Source organism: Macaca fascicularis, chromosome 6, assembly GCF_037993035.2.
Source record: "Macaca fascicularis isolate 582-1 chromosome 6, T2T-MFA8v1.1".
Taxonomy (NCBI): Eukaryota; Metazoa; Chordata; class Mammalia; order Primates; family Cercopithecidae; genus Macaca; species Macaca fascicularis.
The window spans coordinates 80,610,304-80,626,119 of record NC_088380.1 but is presented as its reverse complement, the minus strand read 5'-3'; the positions used below and the strand labels follow the sequence as shown (position 1 = coordinate 80,626,119).

General features: G+C 38.7%; 1 protein-coding gene across 3 annotated transcripts in view; it reads right to left on the bottom strand.

Annotated features, from left to right (window-relative positions):
• Positions 1-15,816, bottom strand: part of IQGAP2 (IQ motif containing GTPase activating protein 2) — a 310,898-nt gene that overhangs the window by 53,541 nt on the left and 241,541 nt on the right. For all 3 annotated transcript variants that reach the window (XM_005557201.4, XM_045393897.2, XM_045393896.3), the window contains 4 exons: positions 14,586-14,756; positions 2,756-2,839; positions 1,293-1,364; positions 559-628 (listed from right to left, as the gene is read on the bottom strand). In XM_005557201.4, the coding sequence (XP_005557258.3) occupies positions 559-628; positions 1,293-1,364; positions 2,756-2,839; positions 14,586-14,756 (397 nt within the window). The remainder of the gene's footprint in view (positions 1-558; positions 629-1,292; positions 1,365-2,755; positions 2,840-14,585; positions 14,757-15,816) is intronic.

The following is a 15,816-nucleotide window of genomic DNA, read 5'->3' as shown; positions in this document are numbered from 1 at the left end:
AGGAGAATCACTTGAACTGGGGAGGTGGAGGTTGCAGTGAGCCAAGATTGTGCCACTGCACTCCAGCCTGGGCAACAGTGTGAGACTCTGTCTCAAAATAAAAACAAACGAACAAAAATTAAAAATTATTCTGTGAAAAGTTCAGAATGAAATTGCAGGAAGATGTCTGCAGTTGTCATTTTTGGGAGATGAGACTATGTCTAACAAATTAAACAATGTAAATGTAAGATTATTTTCTAGCTAACTCTTTTGCATTAGATTTTTGACTCTAGCTTAGATTGAAAAAAAATTCAGCATTTACGCCAACTCCATTCTCTTTGAAGAAGAAATTATACCATGTGGCTGATCCCTTCCATTTAATAGGAAGGCCCATTTCCTGTCACCAAGTGTTCCTCTGTGTACTGGTTTAGAACCTGGGGCCTGAGATGATCAAAATCTACTGGAAACAATGGGTATCCTCTGTTCTTAGAACAATCTCTGAAGTGACCAATATGGACCAATATGTCCTTGCCTGGTTTATAAAAAATCCTTGCTTTGTTTCAGAAAGCTCTCACTTACCCAGTGTTTTGTAGTCATCTCTAGCTTTGTTCGCTCTCAGCAGTGACTGTATTTTCACAATTTCATTATTCTGCAAAAGATTGAGACAAGTCTTCATCTCCCAGAGTCCCACCTACTCCATTATTTTTGAATTTAGAACATTTAAGAACTGTTAGTATTTAAGAACTGACACTACTTAGAACTGACAGTATTTCAATGTGATGTATTCAACGTTTATTTTTCCATTTTCTTTGAAGAAGAGGTCTGATAAGTTAACTAAAAGTGCAAACAAGACTGTAGGGGAACTGCTTAGACAAAGAGATCTAAAAAGGGAAAATAATTTTAGCACAGAACTTAGATGATCCAATCTATGTTCCCATATATCTTCTTTAAAGATTCAGGAAAAAATCTCTCCCGGGGGATTCTATTTAAAGTAAGCAGTTAGCAGTTGAAAAACCTACATATGCAATGCTGGAAAATATTTTTCTAGAGTCTTCTGTCTTTGATGTTACTAGCCTACAGTTTTCCCCTCACCCATTTTCTATTGAGTCCTGACTGGCGAAGTCTAACTCTCAACATGATTTCTGAATGAAAACAGTAAGCCTCCAAATATTATCATATGAAGTTCTAAGATCCATTCTTTCCTAAGTGTTCTTATCCACCATTCAACAAAAATCATTCAATGCTAACATTCAATAAAGCATTAATTTAGTTCATTATCAACCTGGATAAAATCCCACAGGCATTTTTCTTACATGATCTCTGAAATACTGTAGTCTTGAAAGATAGCTCTTTCTTGCAGTTGCCATTCGGAACCAGGACTGAATCTAAAAAGTTTAAAAAAATAGAAAAGAACAATAAAAAATAAAGAGAAAAGTCAAAGTAATCACCAAACAACCCGTAATACGGTTTTGTGTAGTTTTTCTAAAAACAATGATACTTGATAAGGAAAAAAAGCAGCCCACTAAATAATCAATCTTTCACAGATGTTTCTTAAGGGGTTCAAAACACTTTACATGTTACTGTTAATTTCACTGCCTTAATAAGAGAGAGGTGGGGAGAACAATTTAACTTTGTAGTATTTTACCTTAATCTCAGTAAATAAAAGCCAGAAGGATGAGGCGTTTTGCTGAGAGTTGCAATGAGTCAGGAAATCAAGTAAACTAAGTCTAGGGTTTCTTTTATCATCCCTTTAAATGCATTCAATATCCTTTTAAGTTTTTACGGGAAAACACTGAAGAGGTCTCATGAGGGACCCAATTGCTACCAATAGTTTTTGAGAAAATAGGCATATGTTCCATAGGATGCTATTTCATCAAGGAGCTACTGCACAATGGATCTGGGTCACGTTATTCTCTGCCTTCACAGTTTAAAACTTTTTTTAAAATTTGTTTTTATTTATTATTATTTTTAAAAATACAAATGAGGTCCCCCTATGTTACCCAGGCTGGTCCTGAACTCCTGGGCTCAAGTGATCCTCCCACCTCGGCCTCCCAAAGTGCTGGGATTACAGGTATGAGCCACTAAGCCTGGCCTAAAACATCTTTAAACTAATCTGATTCTACTTTCCAGCTCCATTGCTTCCACTCTCATCTGGATTTCCAAGCTGGAGACTTGTAGATCTCCAAGTTGTAGATCTCCAAGTTGTAGATCTCCAAGTTGTAGATTTCCAAGCTGATTTTTGTCCAGTCCTCTGGCTTTCAGATCCATGAGAGTGGACACCACAGTACCCTTTCTTTCTCACCCAGAGTTATTCACCTGAGTGAAAGGCTGGGTTCGACTAATTCAACTCCCAAATATAGGCCTTAAATTAGCTCTACTTCCTCTAATCATTGGTTTTGTTCTGTTACATCTGAGCATTCTAAATATGCTTAAGCAAATGTGGAAAGAGAAACATGAAATAAAGCTGGGTTCTACCTAGAGTTTAAATAATCAATTTGAACTTTCTAGACAAAGAGAATTTATTAGTCACAGAACACTTTCACTTGTGATTCTCATAACCACTCATAAAGGACTTGAAGTTTTATAGTAGTTTAACTAACCTGCTTGAAAAATGATTAGGTAAATGAGCAGCGGAGCTGGGATTCAAATCCAGTACTGCCTTCTGACTTCAAGGCTCACACATACCCTCCCTTTCTGTAGCTGTCTTTCATATTAAACATGAAATGAGGGGAAACGTTTAAGCCAAGCACTTGGTATGGTAGGAAAGGGTATTTACCTTCACAATAGAATCAGTATTATCAATGAATGTTTGCCGCCTGTGCATATACACCTTCCGTTGTTTACATCCTTTCCAAAAAGCCTAAGGAAAAGAGTGGGTTATAGAATTATTTACCAGCAAGTTTCCCAGTTTATATAGGAAGTGCAAGAGCAGAGCACATCTCAGGTCGCATGGAGCTGGGGCACTGTCAGGGACCCTCCCTTCAAATCTCATCTGGACATACTCTCTGGGGGTAGCCAGTTAACCATGGCACAGCACATCAGCTCACAGCTGAGACTTGTTCTAAGCTTAGGACAGCAGAGCAGAGGTCATAAATTACATGGAGAAGCACAGTTTCTGCTGGAAAGCTTAACTTTACCAAGACCCTGGGTGACAAGAAGGAATAATAAAATGGAATTTCTCCAAAACCCATAAACAGTATTAAGTAGGTGCTACTGGTATTTGATAACAACAAAAAATGCTTGAAAATAATGCCTAATATTAAGTATCTTTACCACAACAAGTGGCCCACTGTGGCCCCGAATGGAAAGGAGGATGCTCTACCAACTTGTGGCCCTGAATCCCTTGGATCCCTGAAAACACTGGTGCTGCAACTGACCATCATTTCATATACTCCTACATAAGGTTAAACAATGCTTCATCAACACAGCTTTACCTGATTATCACCATTAAGTAGAAGTTTTACAGGAAACACAAAAACTGGACACAAACTAGTATCTTTAGAAGAATTAAATTCATAACTGCTATCCGTTTATTCCAATTCGTTTATGAGCATCTTTTTATTGAAACATCTTTGTAACTCACCCCAATTCTGATACTGTTTTTCAAATTAGAAAGGAAGTAAAAGTTCCTTGTTAAAAAGGGCAAATATAAAAAATCAAATTATTTGTATAAATGTCCTTCCATGTCTGTATATATTTGCCTCATTCTTTTTTAAAAGGGTACATGAAATTTTATTTCAACAATAATATTTTTGTAATGAGTCAAAACAATATAGTCAGGATGGAATCAAAATGATGAACTGGGCACTCGCTCCAGACTTCCCCTTGGTCCAAATCCCTAGAAGGCACAAATATACTTAAAAAAAAAAACAAACCTTTTAATTTCGAAAGAATCACCAACTCACAAGAAGGATAAAAAATTATTCGATGAGTTCCATGTACCCCTTTACACAGCTTCCCCCAATGGTAACATCATACAAATACACTTTTATTATCATTTTTTGAGACAGGGTCTCATTTTGTCACCCAGGCTACAGTGCAGTGGCTCAATCATGGCTAACTGCAGCCTCCACCTCCTGGGCTCAACTGATCCTCCTGCCTCAGACTCCTGAGTAGCTGGGACTACAGGTATACACCACCATGCCCAGCTAATTTTTCTATTTTTTATAGAGACAGAGTTTCATTATGTTGCCCAGGCTGTTCCTGAATTCCTGGACTCAAGCAATCCACCCACCTTGGCCTCCCAAAGTGTTGGGATTACAGGTGTTAGCCATACCTGGCCCAAACATACTTTTAAAGCAATCCATAATAGTGCTAGAAAATAAGAAGGCATAGAGATAAAAATTATGAGGGTTCCTAGAAAAAAGAAGGTAACTAGAACTGAACTGAAAGAGGAAAAGGCAGAACAAATTTCCACAAAAATGTCAAAACATCTTTGATATGGCTTTAAGCTTGAGGCAGTCAGGGTAGTTTTGGGAAAATTCTTGCCTTATCCATTTGTCAATTGGTGGACAAAGAAAGCATAGATGGTGAAGTGTGAGCTCGAGGAAACTACAAAAGTGTATAGTTTTGGGGAGGGAATTTAGCAGTATCAAATTTAAAATTATTTAGCCTTTCACCTAATATTTCTAGTTTTCAATGTATCAAGCCCAGGAAAATAAAAGCATCTGTGTAGAAAAACCCCATATATAAGTATTTTTGTTACAGCATTGTTTGTAATACCAAAAATGTGCATCCAGTAAAATGTTCACAAATAGGGGGAACAGCTAGAGACACTGCAATTGCAGTCCCACTGAGGGATGCTACACATCAGTTAAGAGTAAAGTAAGGTCGGGGGAGGGGGAAGGATAGCATTAGGAGAAATACCTAATGTAAATCATGAGTTAATGGGTGCAGCACACCAACATGGCACATGTATACATATGTAACAAACCTGCATGTTGTGCACATGTACCCTAGAACTTAAAGTATATATATAAAAAAAGAGTAAAGTAAGGTCATATATACTGACTATGGCAATGCTCTGTATCTTGGAGAATAGGAAGACCTCCAAGATATACAGATAATATGAAAAGGAAATTTTAGCTTACCACACATATTATGATACCACATGTTAACAAAAAAATCCACAGAATAATTATACATATTTCTATGCAAACAATCTGTACCTCAATACCTAGAAGATCTATTAAAATACACAGTGAACAAAGAGAAAGGGTATACGTACCTGTGTACCTATCTCTACTTCCACCTAGCTACTTCATAAAGGGAACTACTATTTAACATTTTATTATGTATCCTCTGAAATATGCACATGTGTAAACACACATACCCCATCATTATACACACAAATACAAATACAAACTTACATTAAGATGTGAACTGGGCATGGTGGCTCACGCCTTGATATGGTTTGGATTTGCGTCCCCACCCAAATCTCATGTCTAATCGAAATCCGCAATGTTTTAGAGACCTTCACAGCAGCCCCTGCCATCACAGGCTGGGAAGCCTAGGAGGGCAGAACAGTTTCGTGGGCCAGGCCCAGGGCCTTGCTGCCTGCACAGCCTTGGGACACTAATCCCTGCATCCCAGTCGCTCCAGATCTAGCCATGGCTAAAAGGGGCTCAGGTACAGCTCAGGCTGCTGCTTCAGAGGGTGCAAGCTGTAAGCCTTAGTGGCTTCCATGTCATGTTAAGCCTGTGGGTGCACAGAATGCAAGAGTCGAGGCTTGGGAGCCTCTGCCTAGATTTCAAAGAATGTTCGGAAAAGCCTGGGATTCCAGACAGAAGCCTGCTGCAGGAACAAAACCGTCATGAAGAATCTCTGTAGGTTAGTGTGGAGAAGAAATGTGGGGTTGGAGCTCCTACACAGAGTCCCCACTAGGACATTGCCTAGTGGAGCTGTGAGCAGACAGCCACTGTCCTCCAGACCCCAGAATGGTAGATCCATTCATAGCTTGTACTCTGTGCCTGGAAAAGCCACAGACACTGAATACCAGCCCTTAAGAGAAGCCACGGGGAATGAACCCTGTAAACATTCAGAGCCACATCAGCACTTCAACTGTCAATTTCAAAAACTCAAGAGTAGAAAAATGTATTTATTCATATTTTTATTCTTCTAGCTATCTTTTCTTCCTTTCTGATGTTCTGAAATTTCTTCTTTCATCATTTCCTTTTTGTTTAGAGAGCTATCTGTAGTCATTCTTTGAGGGAAGGTTTGCTGGTAACAAGTGCTCTTAGTTTCTCCTTCCTTCCTAAAGGATATTTTTGCTGGATAAAAAATTCTATGTTGACAGTTATTTTCTCTCCAGATTCTACAAGTGTCTGGGTACCTTGTTACAGGAGAGTGGAAGTTTAGACTCCTCATTCAGCCTTTGCTTCCCCTGAAAAATGTTTTACTTCCTTCTGGCCTCCTTAAGTTATGAAAAATCCTCTGTCATTAGAACCATCTCCCTCTTATAGGTAAGTTGTTTCTATCTCACTGCTTTTCAAAATATTTTCTTTGTCTTTTATTTTCAGAAGTTTGGCTGTGATATGTCTTTGTGTGAATTTCTTTCACTTTATCCTGTTTGAGGTTTCCTCAGCTTCTTGAATCTGTGTTTTTGCAACATTTCCACTTTTATTTCAAGTGCTTTGTCAGTACTGCCTCTTTCTCCTCTCCTCTGAGAATCTGATGACACAAATGTCAAATCTTCTGCTATAATCCCACTGATCCTTGAGGCTCTGTTCTTTATTTTTTTCAGTTTGCTTTTTCTCTGTTGTTCAGATCTGAGAATTTCTATTGTTATAGTCTCTAGTTCACTGATGCATTCCTCCTCTGTCCTTCCATTCTGCTGCAAAGACTATTCATTGGGTTTCCACGTCTGTTACTGTATTTTTTAGTTCTAAAAGTTACTGTGTGGTTTGTAAACTTTCTAATTATTTGCTGAGGCTTTAGTTTTTTTTCCTGAGATGTTCTTTCTTTTGCTTCAAGTGTTAGTAATTGCTAATTGCTTGCTGTAACATTTTTATGATAGCTGCTTTAAAAATCCTTGTCAGATAATTCTAACATCTGTCATTTCTGTGTGGGTACCTAGGAATTGTTATTTTAAACTTAAGTTGTGATTTTCTTGGTTCTTGACATAAGTGATTGTTGTGATTGCAATATCCAAATAGTCAAGTGATGAACCTTAGACAATGTGGGTAGTATGGGGTCCTGGATCTTATTTAATCCTACTGTTTTAGGTGGCTTTTCCTGACATTGTTTTGGCAAGGAAAAGGCGGGGAGCACTGCCTTATTACTAGGAGGTGGGAGGAGAAGGCTAGGTTCTCTATTTGGTTTCTGTCTATATAAACTAACATAACCCTCTTAAAGGTGAAGAGGAGAAAAGGAGGCTAGTGAACCTTGGCACCCAAGGAACCTTAACACCAAGGTGGGGAAGGCCTCCTCATTATTGCTGGGAGGGGGTCCAGCTACCTACTGGACCTCTCTTTATATCACTCTGGCTGGGAGAGTAGAAGTGCCTTCTTATTACTCCCCATGTGGCCTCCATTGACCAACTGAGGGAAAAGACCTTATTACAGCTGGATGGTGTGAAGGTCCTGCCTCTCTGCCGTGGCTCCTCTCACACCACTCTAGCAGGGAGAGGGAGGGCTGCCACATTACTGCTCAGTGGGCACGAGATCCAGATTCTACAAGTCTGGGTGCCTTGTTACAGTCCAGGAGGGTGGAAGCCCAGGCTCCCCATTCAGGCTTTGCTGTCCTAGGTGGAGGCATTACATTTTTTTTTTCTGTGTGTGTGTGTGTGTGTGTGTGTGTGTGTGTGTGTGTGTGTGTGGTGTTTGGCTAGAGTAGAGTAGTTATTGTCTGAAATTATTTTTGTCTTGCTAGACTGTTTCTTTCTTGGCCCTTTGGCTACAGAGAACAGGCTTTCATTGGAGCCTATATTAGTCTGTTTTCATCTGCTGATACAGACATACCTGAGACTGGGAAGAAAAACAGGTTTAATGGACTCACAGTTCCACATGGCTGGGGAGGCCTCACAACCATGGTGGAAGGCAAAAGGCACTTTTTACACGGTGGCAGCAAGAGAGAATGAGAAAGAAGCAAAAGTGGAAATCCCTTATAAAACCATCAGGTCTCATGAGACTTATTCACTACCACAAGAACAGTATGGAGGAAACTGTCCCCATGATTCAAATGATCTTCCACTGGGTCCCTCCCACAACACGTGGGAATTATGGATGTTCAATTCAAGATGAGATTCGGGTGGGGACACAGAGGCAAACCACATCAGAGCCTGTACCCATTGGTATTTCTGGGTTGCCACCCTCTTCAGCTACAGGTCAGAAAAATATAAACAAAAAGAAAACTCAAAGAACTCACCACTATGTCATTCCTTGGGTCCCAAGGTTCACTAGTTAGTCTGACTTTTTTCTCTTCACTTTTAAGAGTGTTATGTTTGTTTATATATAATATTGGGGGCTTTTAGTTGTATTTATGGAAGAATAGGGAAAAGAACATGTGTTCCATTTCCCCAGAAGCGGAAGGCAAGCCCAAATAATTTTTAAGTCCTTAAAGTTTATAGTTTTCTATATTATTAAGGTTATATGAATCTATTCCTTGACAAAATTCAAGATTTAAAAAAAATCAGAGGTGTCAACAGCAGTTATGACGCAAGAGGATCAACTAAAAATGTATTAGAACTAAGAGTTCATCCTGCTGACTAGTAATAAAATGAATATAAAATTGATAACTTTTCTACATGTCAAGAATAAACAACATAATAGAATAAAGATGTTATTCAAAATAGCAGAAAAAGATACATAGGGGTAGGAGTAAACTCAAAAATATAAAGGAATAAAATTATAATGGTATACTTTGGAACAGATTAATAAATGGAAAAAGATTAATGTCTGAACTGTAAAGTTTATTATTATAAAGATGCCAACTGCCTCAACAAAACCTTAAACTTCAACGCAATCATTTAAAGATACAGGAATGGGTCTAGAATTTTATCAAATGCTTTTGCAGTAACTATTGAAATGGGCACATGAGTTTTTCTCCCTTAAGCTCTTATGGTCATAAAGAATTATACGGGAAGATGCATTATCATCTGGAGTTTTGAAACGGAAGTGATCTTAACAGTGCTGCTCAAACATTAATGTGAATATAAAATCATCTGAGGATCTTGTCAGAATGCAGGTTAGGATTCAATAGGCCTCGCGGAAGGCATGAGATTTTGTACTTTTACCAATCTTCCAGGCAAAGAGAGCATTGGGTATGTGTCCACACATTAAATGATAAAAATGTCAATAACCAAAATAAAAAATTTTAAATTAATTATCTGTTTAGAAAATGCTACCCCATGGGATTTGTCACAGTGTGGCAATTCTGAGATGGGCAAAATTCTCTGACGTCACCAACAGTTGTTCACAAAAGTGGCCCGACAGCACAACAGCAAGTAGGGGAAGTGGACCCTCATCGTGGGTCTCCGGGATTCCATGGCAGTCCAATCAGTAAAACACATGTTGTGATGGATCTTAACAGTTCACACATTTTGGTGGTTAACACTGGTTTAAAGCAGAGAAGTGTAATTGTTTGAATGTATATTATAAATCCCATTCCTTCCTTAGTCCATACTGAAAGGCTAAACAAGATAATTGGAACGAGCTCAAGTTCCCATTCTGCTCTTCTGGAATTACCTAAACTCCAAAAACACTGTTAATTTCAATTATCTGAGATTCGCAAACATTCTGAATAAGTGACCTGTCATAGTAACAGATTATTTAATATTGAATCACTCCTGCATTGGCAAAATGACTCCATTCGTCCATTCTGTTTTTTTTTTCTTCTTCTTTTTTTAAATGTACTAAGGATTAACTGTGTATGCCACCAGGATTTACCTTGAGAGTTCATTATTATGTTTCATCTCATTATTATTTACGTAAATTTTTCTGGTATTCTTCTACATTTATGAGTTTTGTTACCTTTCCAAATAAAGGCAGCTTGGCTGGGAATACAATTTTTTTGCTCCTGGATATGAACAGATACTTCTCAAAAGAAGACATTTATGCAGCCAACAAACATGAAAAAAAGCTCAACATCACTGGTCATTAGAGAAAAGCAAATCAAAACCACAATGAGATACCATCTCACGCCAGCTGGAATGACAATCATTAAAATGTCAGGAAACAACAGATGCTGGAGAGTATGTGGAGAAATAGGAAGGCTTTTACACTGTTGGTGGGAGTGTAACTTAGTTCAACCATCGTGGAAGACAGTGTGGTGATTCCTCAAGGATCTAGAACTAGAAATACCATTTGACTTAGCAATCCCATTACTGGGTATATACCCAAGGGATTATAAATCATTCTACTATAAAGACACAATGACAGGTATGTTTATTACAGTACTGTTCACAATAGTAAGGGATTGGAACCAACCCAAATGCCTGTCAATGATAGACTGGATAAAGAAAATGTGGCAGATATACACCATGGAATACTATGCAGTCATAAAAAAGGATGAGTTCACGTCCTTTGCAGGGACATGGATGAAGCTGGAAGCCATCATTCTCAGCAGACTAACACAGGAACAGAAAACCAAACACCTCATATTCTCACTCATAAGTGGGAGTTGAACAATGAGAACACATGGACACAGGGAGGGGAACATCACATACTGGGGCCTGTCAGGGGCTGGGGAACTAGGGGAGAGAGAGCATTAGGAGAAATACCTAATGTAGATGGTCTGTTGATGGGTGCAGCACACCACTATGGCACATGTATACCTATGTAACAAACCTGCACATTCTGCACATGTATCCCAGAACTTAAAGTATAATAATAAAAGAATTTTTTTTGCTCCATAGAAGCAGAATACTACTTACCTCATATTTCATTTGCCAAAACTCTGTTTTTCTTTTTTTTAGTCTGTAAGTTTTAGTTCCATTGAGATAAGCTTTTCCTATTATGTACCAACAACAGAACTCTTGTGCATAGCCATGATATTGTAAGCTCTTCTCTATTTAGAGGCTGTTTATTATAAGCAAATATGGGTATAAAGTTGATATAAAGAAACTTGGAAAATTACAGACAGATGCGATTTACATGCAGGGTGTGGTGGCTCATGCCTATAATCCCAGCACTTTGGAAAGCCGAGGCGGGCAGATCACTCGAGGCTGGGAATTCAAGACCAGCCTGGCCAACATGGTGAAACTCTGTCTCTATAAAAAATACAAAAATGAGCAGGGTGTGGTGGCGCATGCCTGTTATCCCAGCTACTTGGGAAGCTGAGGTATAAGAATCACTTGAACCCAGGAGGTGGAGGTTGCAGTGAGCTGGGATGGTGCCACTGCACTCCAGCCTGGGCGACAGGGCAAAACTCTGTTTAAAAAAAAATAGATTTAAAAAAAAAAAATAGATTTACAAAAATGGCAGTCTCATTCTCCTGCCTGGTATGGGAACTTGTGGGAAAATTTATAATAGCCATCTTATTTGTTTTGTTTTCTAGTACCACAAATATATTTTCTGTGCAGAGTATCTGTATAAAAGAAGTCTGTCAAAACACTTAGACCTCAGAGGTCATTGCTCTGTTTTATAGACTTTATTCCTCGCTGGGAAATCTGGCTTGATACACTGGCTGCTATGCTTGATAACTGGACACTCAGTACAGACATATTCAAATTACCAATGCCAACTTCGAATGCACAAAATACTTGTGGGATCTCGGTTAGCCAAGAAAGCCCTAAACATTTACCTCTTCTCCCTCTCCTCGAAGGTAAAAAAAAAATCCAGCAATCTATAGGAGTAGTCAGTTACATTAAAACAACTGAGGACCGACTCTCTCAGGCCATCCCCTTCCTCTCGGCACACAGACTCTGCCGCTGCTCCTGGCAAAGTGAAGTTCCTTCAGGGTAGCTTGTTTTTCTTCACCAGGATGCTTGTGGCACTCCCTGAGCTGAAGTTCAATAATTCATTATATCTCAGGGCTAGGTTTTGGTGTTTGCCACTATTATATCCTTTTCTAAAAAGTAGTATACTAGCTTTCTTCAGTTCACGAAAAAAACTTCCTCCTGTAGTTATCTATTCTATCCTATTTGATTTTTTTCTGATGTCTTCCTGTGCCACATCAACAATATCAATATTGGATCCCCATTATCTGCCCTCTGAGTCATTATCTCTATCACCTTGCCATTTCTAAAGTTTATCAAGCACTTGAGAAGCACATACTAGGAAACATCTGTTATGTGAGTTATTGCAGTCAGTCCTCACCACCCTGCAATAAAATGGGCATTATATTTTTCAGATGAGAAAGTGTGTTTTTAATAATCTATTCTTTCTCTCATCTTTTGTGGATTTTTCTGAAGCTTTCTGTGTCTGCTCCAATTATGCTCAGTGTCCATTTTGCATTCTGCAGTTATAAATTCATTTACATTCTATGACATCATTATTTCTCTTCCTCTCCTTAGCTGTCAGCTGTCTTTTTATTTTATTATTCTGTTGTCTTCTTATTTCATTAAGTCCACGTCTTAACAAATTCCTTGACAGTATAAAGCAGTTTCAGTATAACATTCTCTCCTGTCTTCTAGAAGAGTAACTCTAGATGTCTACTCCATTTATATTTTGCAAGTTACATTCCTTTTTCTGTTTTTGATATAAAATCTTTTTTGTTTATGAGCAGTTTTTTCTTTCTGGCTCACTCACGCGATTTTACTGGGGACTTCTAACTGCTCAAAAATAATAATAATAAAAAAATAATAATAAAATAATAATAATCTACAGATTCTCTTTGACTTCCTCTATATTGACCTGGGCACCTCCCAATTAACTCCATAAGCACTTGAGACACAGTGCTGGACGTTGATCATGCACATTCTCTGTACCACTTTTCCTTGGCAGACCACTGACGGCAGGCAGGGTGGTGTAGCTGGGGTATAGCTGGCCTTGGCCTAGGAGCTTTGCCTTTGTATTTCCCTCCAATTTTGTTAAGACTCCTGTATCTGGGGGCAATTCAGCCAGCTAGGAAGCTCACAGTGTTTTACATAGGGGAACTTCTCAGATATCAGAACATTTTCCTACTTGAAGGTGAACCAGCCACTTTGGCGAGAAATGAGATTAGCATGACACCTTTTGGTTCATGGGCTCTTGGTTTTAAGGGTCAGCAGGTTCCTATAGACTGCGTTATTCACTTCTGGTCCACATCCGTGAAGTAGGCTTACCTTTAGGTTTCATGCCCTCTGTTTTGGAAAATTGTCAGAAGACTGATAAAAAGGCATGGTGAGGTGACTTCATGGTTTGATGACTGCTTCGTCAATTCTTTTGCCTCTGCTGAGGTGGAGGAAAAAGGCTCCAAATGATCGCTCTTGTCCTTACCCCATTTCTCTCATCCTTCAGCCCTGGTTTCTAATACAGAGGGATTCTGTACTGGTGGGCTCTGTAGTATACCTTCCAACTGCAACACTGCTGTGTGCCCCGAGACTGGGGAGTGTGGGGTCCAAATTTTATATTGGCTGACATGTGAAATTTGTGCAAAATTAGAGCCTCATCAGTGTAGATGACAATTTTGAGGCTTTTGTTCACTTCCTGTGTGTTCTGTCTACTATTTGTTTAAAGGACTAAATTGGAAACTCACTGGCCCACCTAGAAAAATCCTTTGAGTGTCAGATTTATAGTAGAAATTTCTTTTATAAAATTAATTATTTCTGCTTTGCTAATAATATCTTAAGCTCCAAGCAAATTTTAAACACTTAAGCATCTATCATGTGCAAGATACAGGAAGACAAATGTTTGTAAAATTCATTTTCTGCCTTGGACATTACAGTTAGGTGGGAAAAGCAGATGAGTTCACCAGTGACCACACAAAAAAGAAGCTCTTCCACAGAAAAACGTTCAATTTAGGAAGCTTCAAAGTAAAAACCCATCAGCATCAGACTTTACCAGTTGTTAACAATACCCCTTTGAACTCACAATAAAAAGAACAAACTCACAGCCTTTCACAAACCAGTGTGGTGACTGGTAGGGGGTACTACAGGAATACAGAAGAGAAACATCTAAACCTGGCAAATTCTCCTGCCAATCAGAAAGTTCGGACAAGTCATGCAAACTTAAGAACAATTTATAGCAAAAAAATTGGGAATGAAGGTTTCTCCTGCAGGCCTAAATGAAGAGTGACAGATTACAGAAGGTAAGAAGACATTCTTAGAGATGCTAAATCTGTTTATTTCATTAGTTCTTCTGTTCTTTCAGGCTAGAACAGCACAGAAACTAAGATGCCACTCAACATCCACTAATCACAAAAAAGCCAAATTGTAAAGTCCCCAAGCCAGGTATGATTTCAACTCTGATCCAAGGCATATCCCTTTGGGTCCAACTAAGTTGGCAGCAGGTGGATCTGTGCAAATCTGCAGTGCTCCTAAATACTCTCTAGAAGACCATAGGTTAAGTCATTCATCATCAAAATGCTTTCCATTTTAAAGCCTTAGTGAAGTAGACTAGGGGCACTGATTATGTAAAAATATGCAGTCAGATTTGTTTATAGGAATGCTGGTAGTTGACTATTATCAAAGAAAACATTTTCAGGTGATATGACAGTTTGTTGTAAACAGTGGTAGGTGATCCACATACCTGTATTTTGACCACATTCTCTTCTTGTTCATGCAAAAATGATTTTCTAGCTTCAAACTCTTCCCTAAGGATGGGTCCTGAACTTGTGGCTTGAAAGCGAAGAAGCATCTCTTCTGAAGCAGACCATATATTCTCACGAATGTAACCTACTGTGACTTCCTCAATTATGTCCTGGCAAGAGATATTTCTTATGGTTATACTTCACACATCAGCTGAAAGGCACACATAGAATAGCTTCTGATATTTTATCTTTTAGAAAACAATATGGATGTCTCCTTTTGGCTTGGTTTAAAAACAAATTTAAGCAGAGCTGAGGGATGAAACTGGCTTAGCTTCTTTCTAGCAATATGATTTTGGAATCTCCGAGTTTGGTGCTGAGGTGGCAAGAGAATAAAGCTCAATGATCTCAGGATTTGGAAGCAGAGATGTATGGATGATGCTGGCAAGGACGAGACATGAGGCCTGATCTCCACAGAATGTAAAGGGACAAGGGTGCTTGCTGTAAAAACATGCATCACCTCCCACTTCCCTTGGGCTGCCAAGGAAAAGACTGCAATGGTCATAAGGTCCTCAGACTTCTTTCCCATTTTTTCCCCAGGCCAGAGTAGGCAGACCCCTGTAATGAGCTGCAGCCAAACTCAGAATGATGTTCTGGGGCAAAAGAAAAAGGGATGGGAGGGGCAAGATAAGTGCTATTAAGGATAGATGGCAGAAATCTAGAAGAATGAGAAAAAAGGAAGAAGGGGGTTATAAGAAAGTTTCCCGTGGGGTATGAACAGGGTTTACTTTTATGCCCGATGAGAGATGCAAAGAAAGACTGGACTGTCACTTCTATAGCTGATGACTCTTATTTAGTACAACTGGAATTAATGGTTGGTTAACTCAAAGAGCTAAAAGTGAAATCATACAAAAGATGCATACATATCTTTAAGAGAAGACATATATGTATGCATTCATTGCATAAAACTGGTAACTTCAGGTTGTTTAGAAGAAACACAACTTTTTAATAACAGTGTTATACCTTCCACTGGTTAATAATCTTAACAGACTGATGCTTGATATAACAAAAAGTTATACCTGGGGTATATCTTGGGATGTCACATGACCAATTTTTTATTCTAAATTTTAAATCTTCGATGCTGCTTCTTTATAGTTTGATACATCTTTTCAACCATAGCACATAATTTTTTAGCATGTCTATGATTTCATTTTTTTCTTCAAAATTAGCACT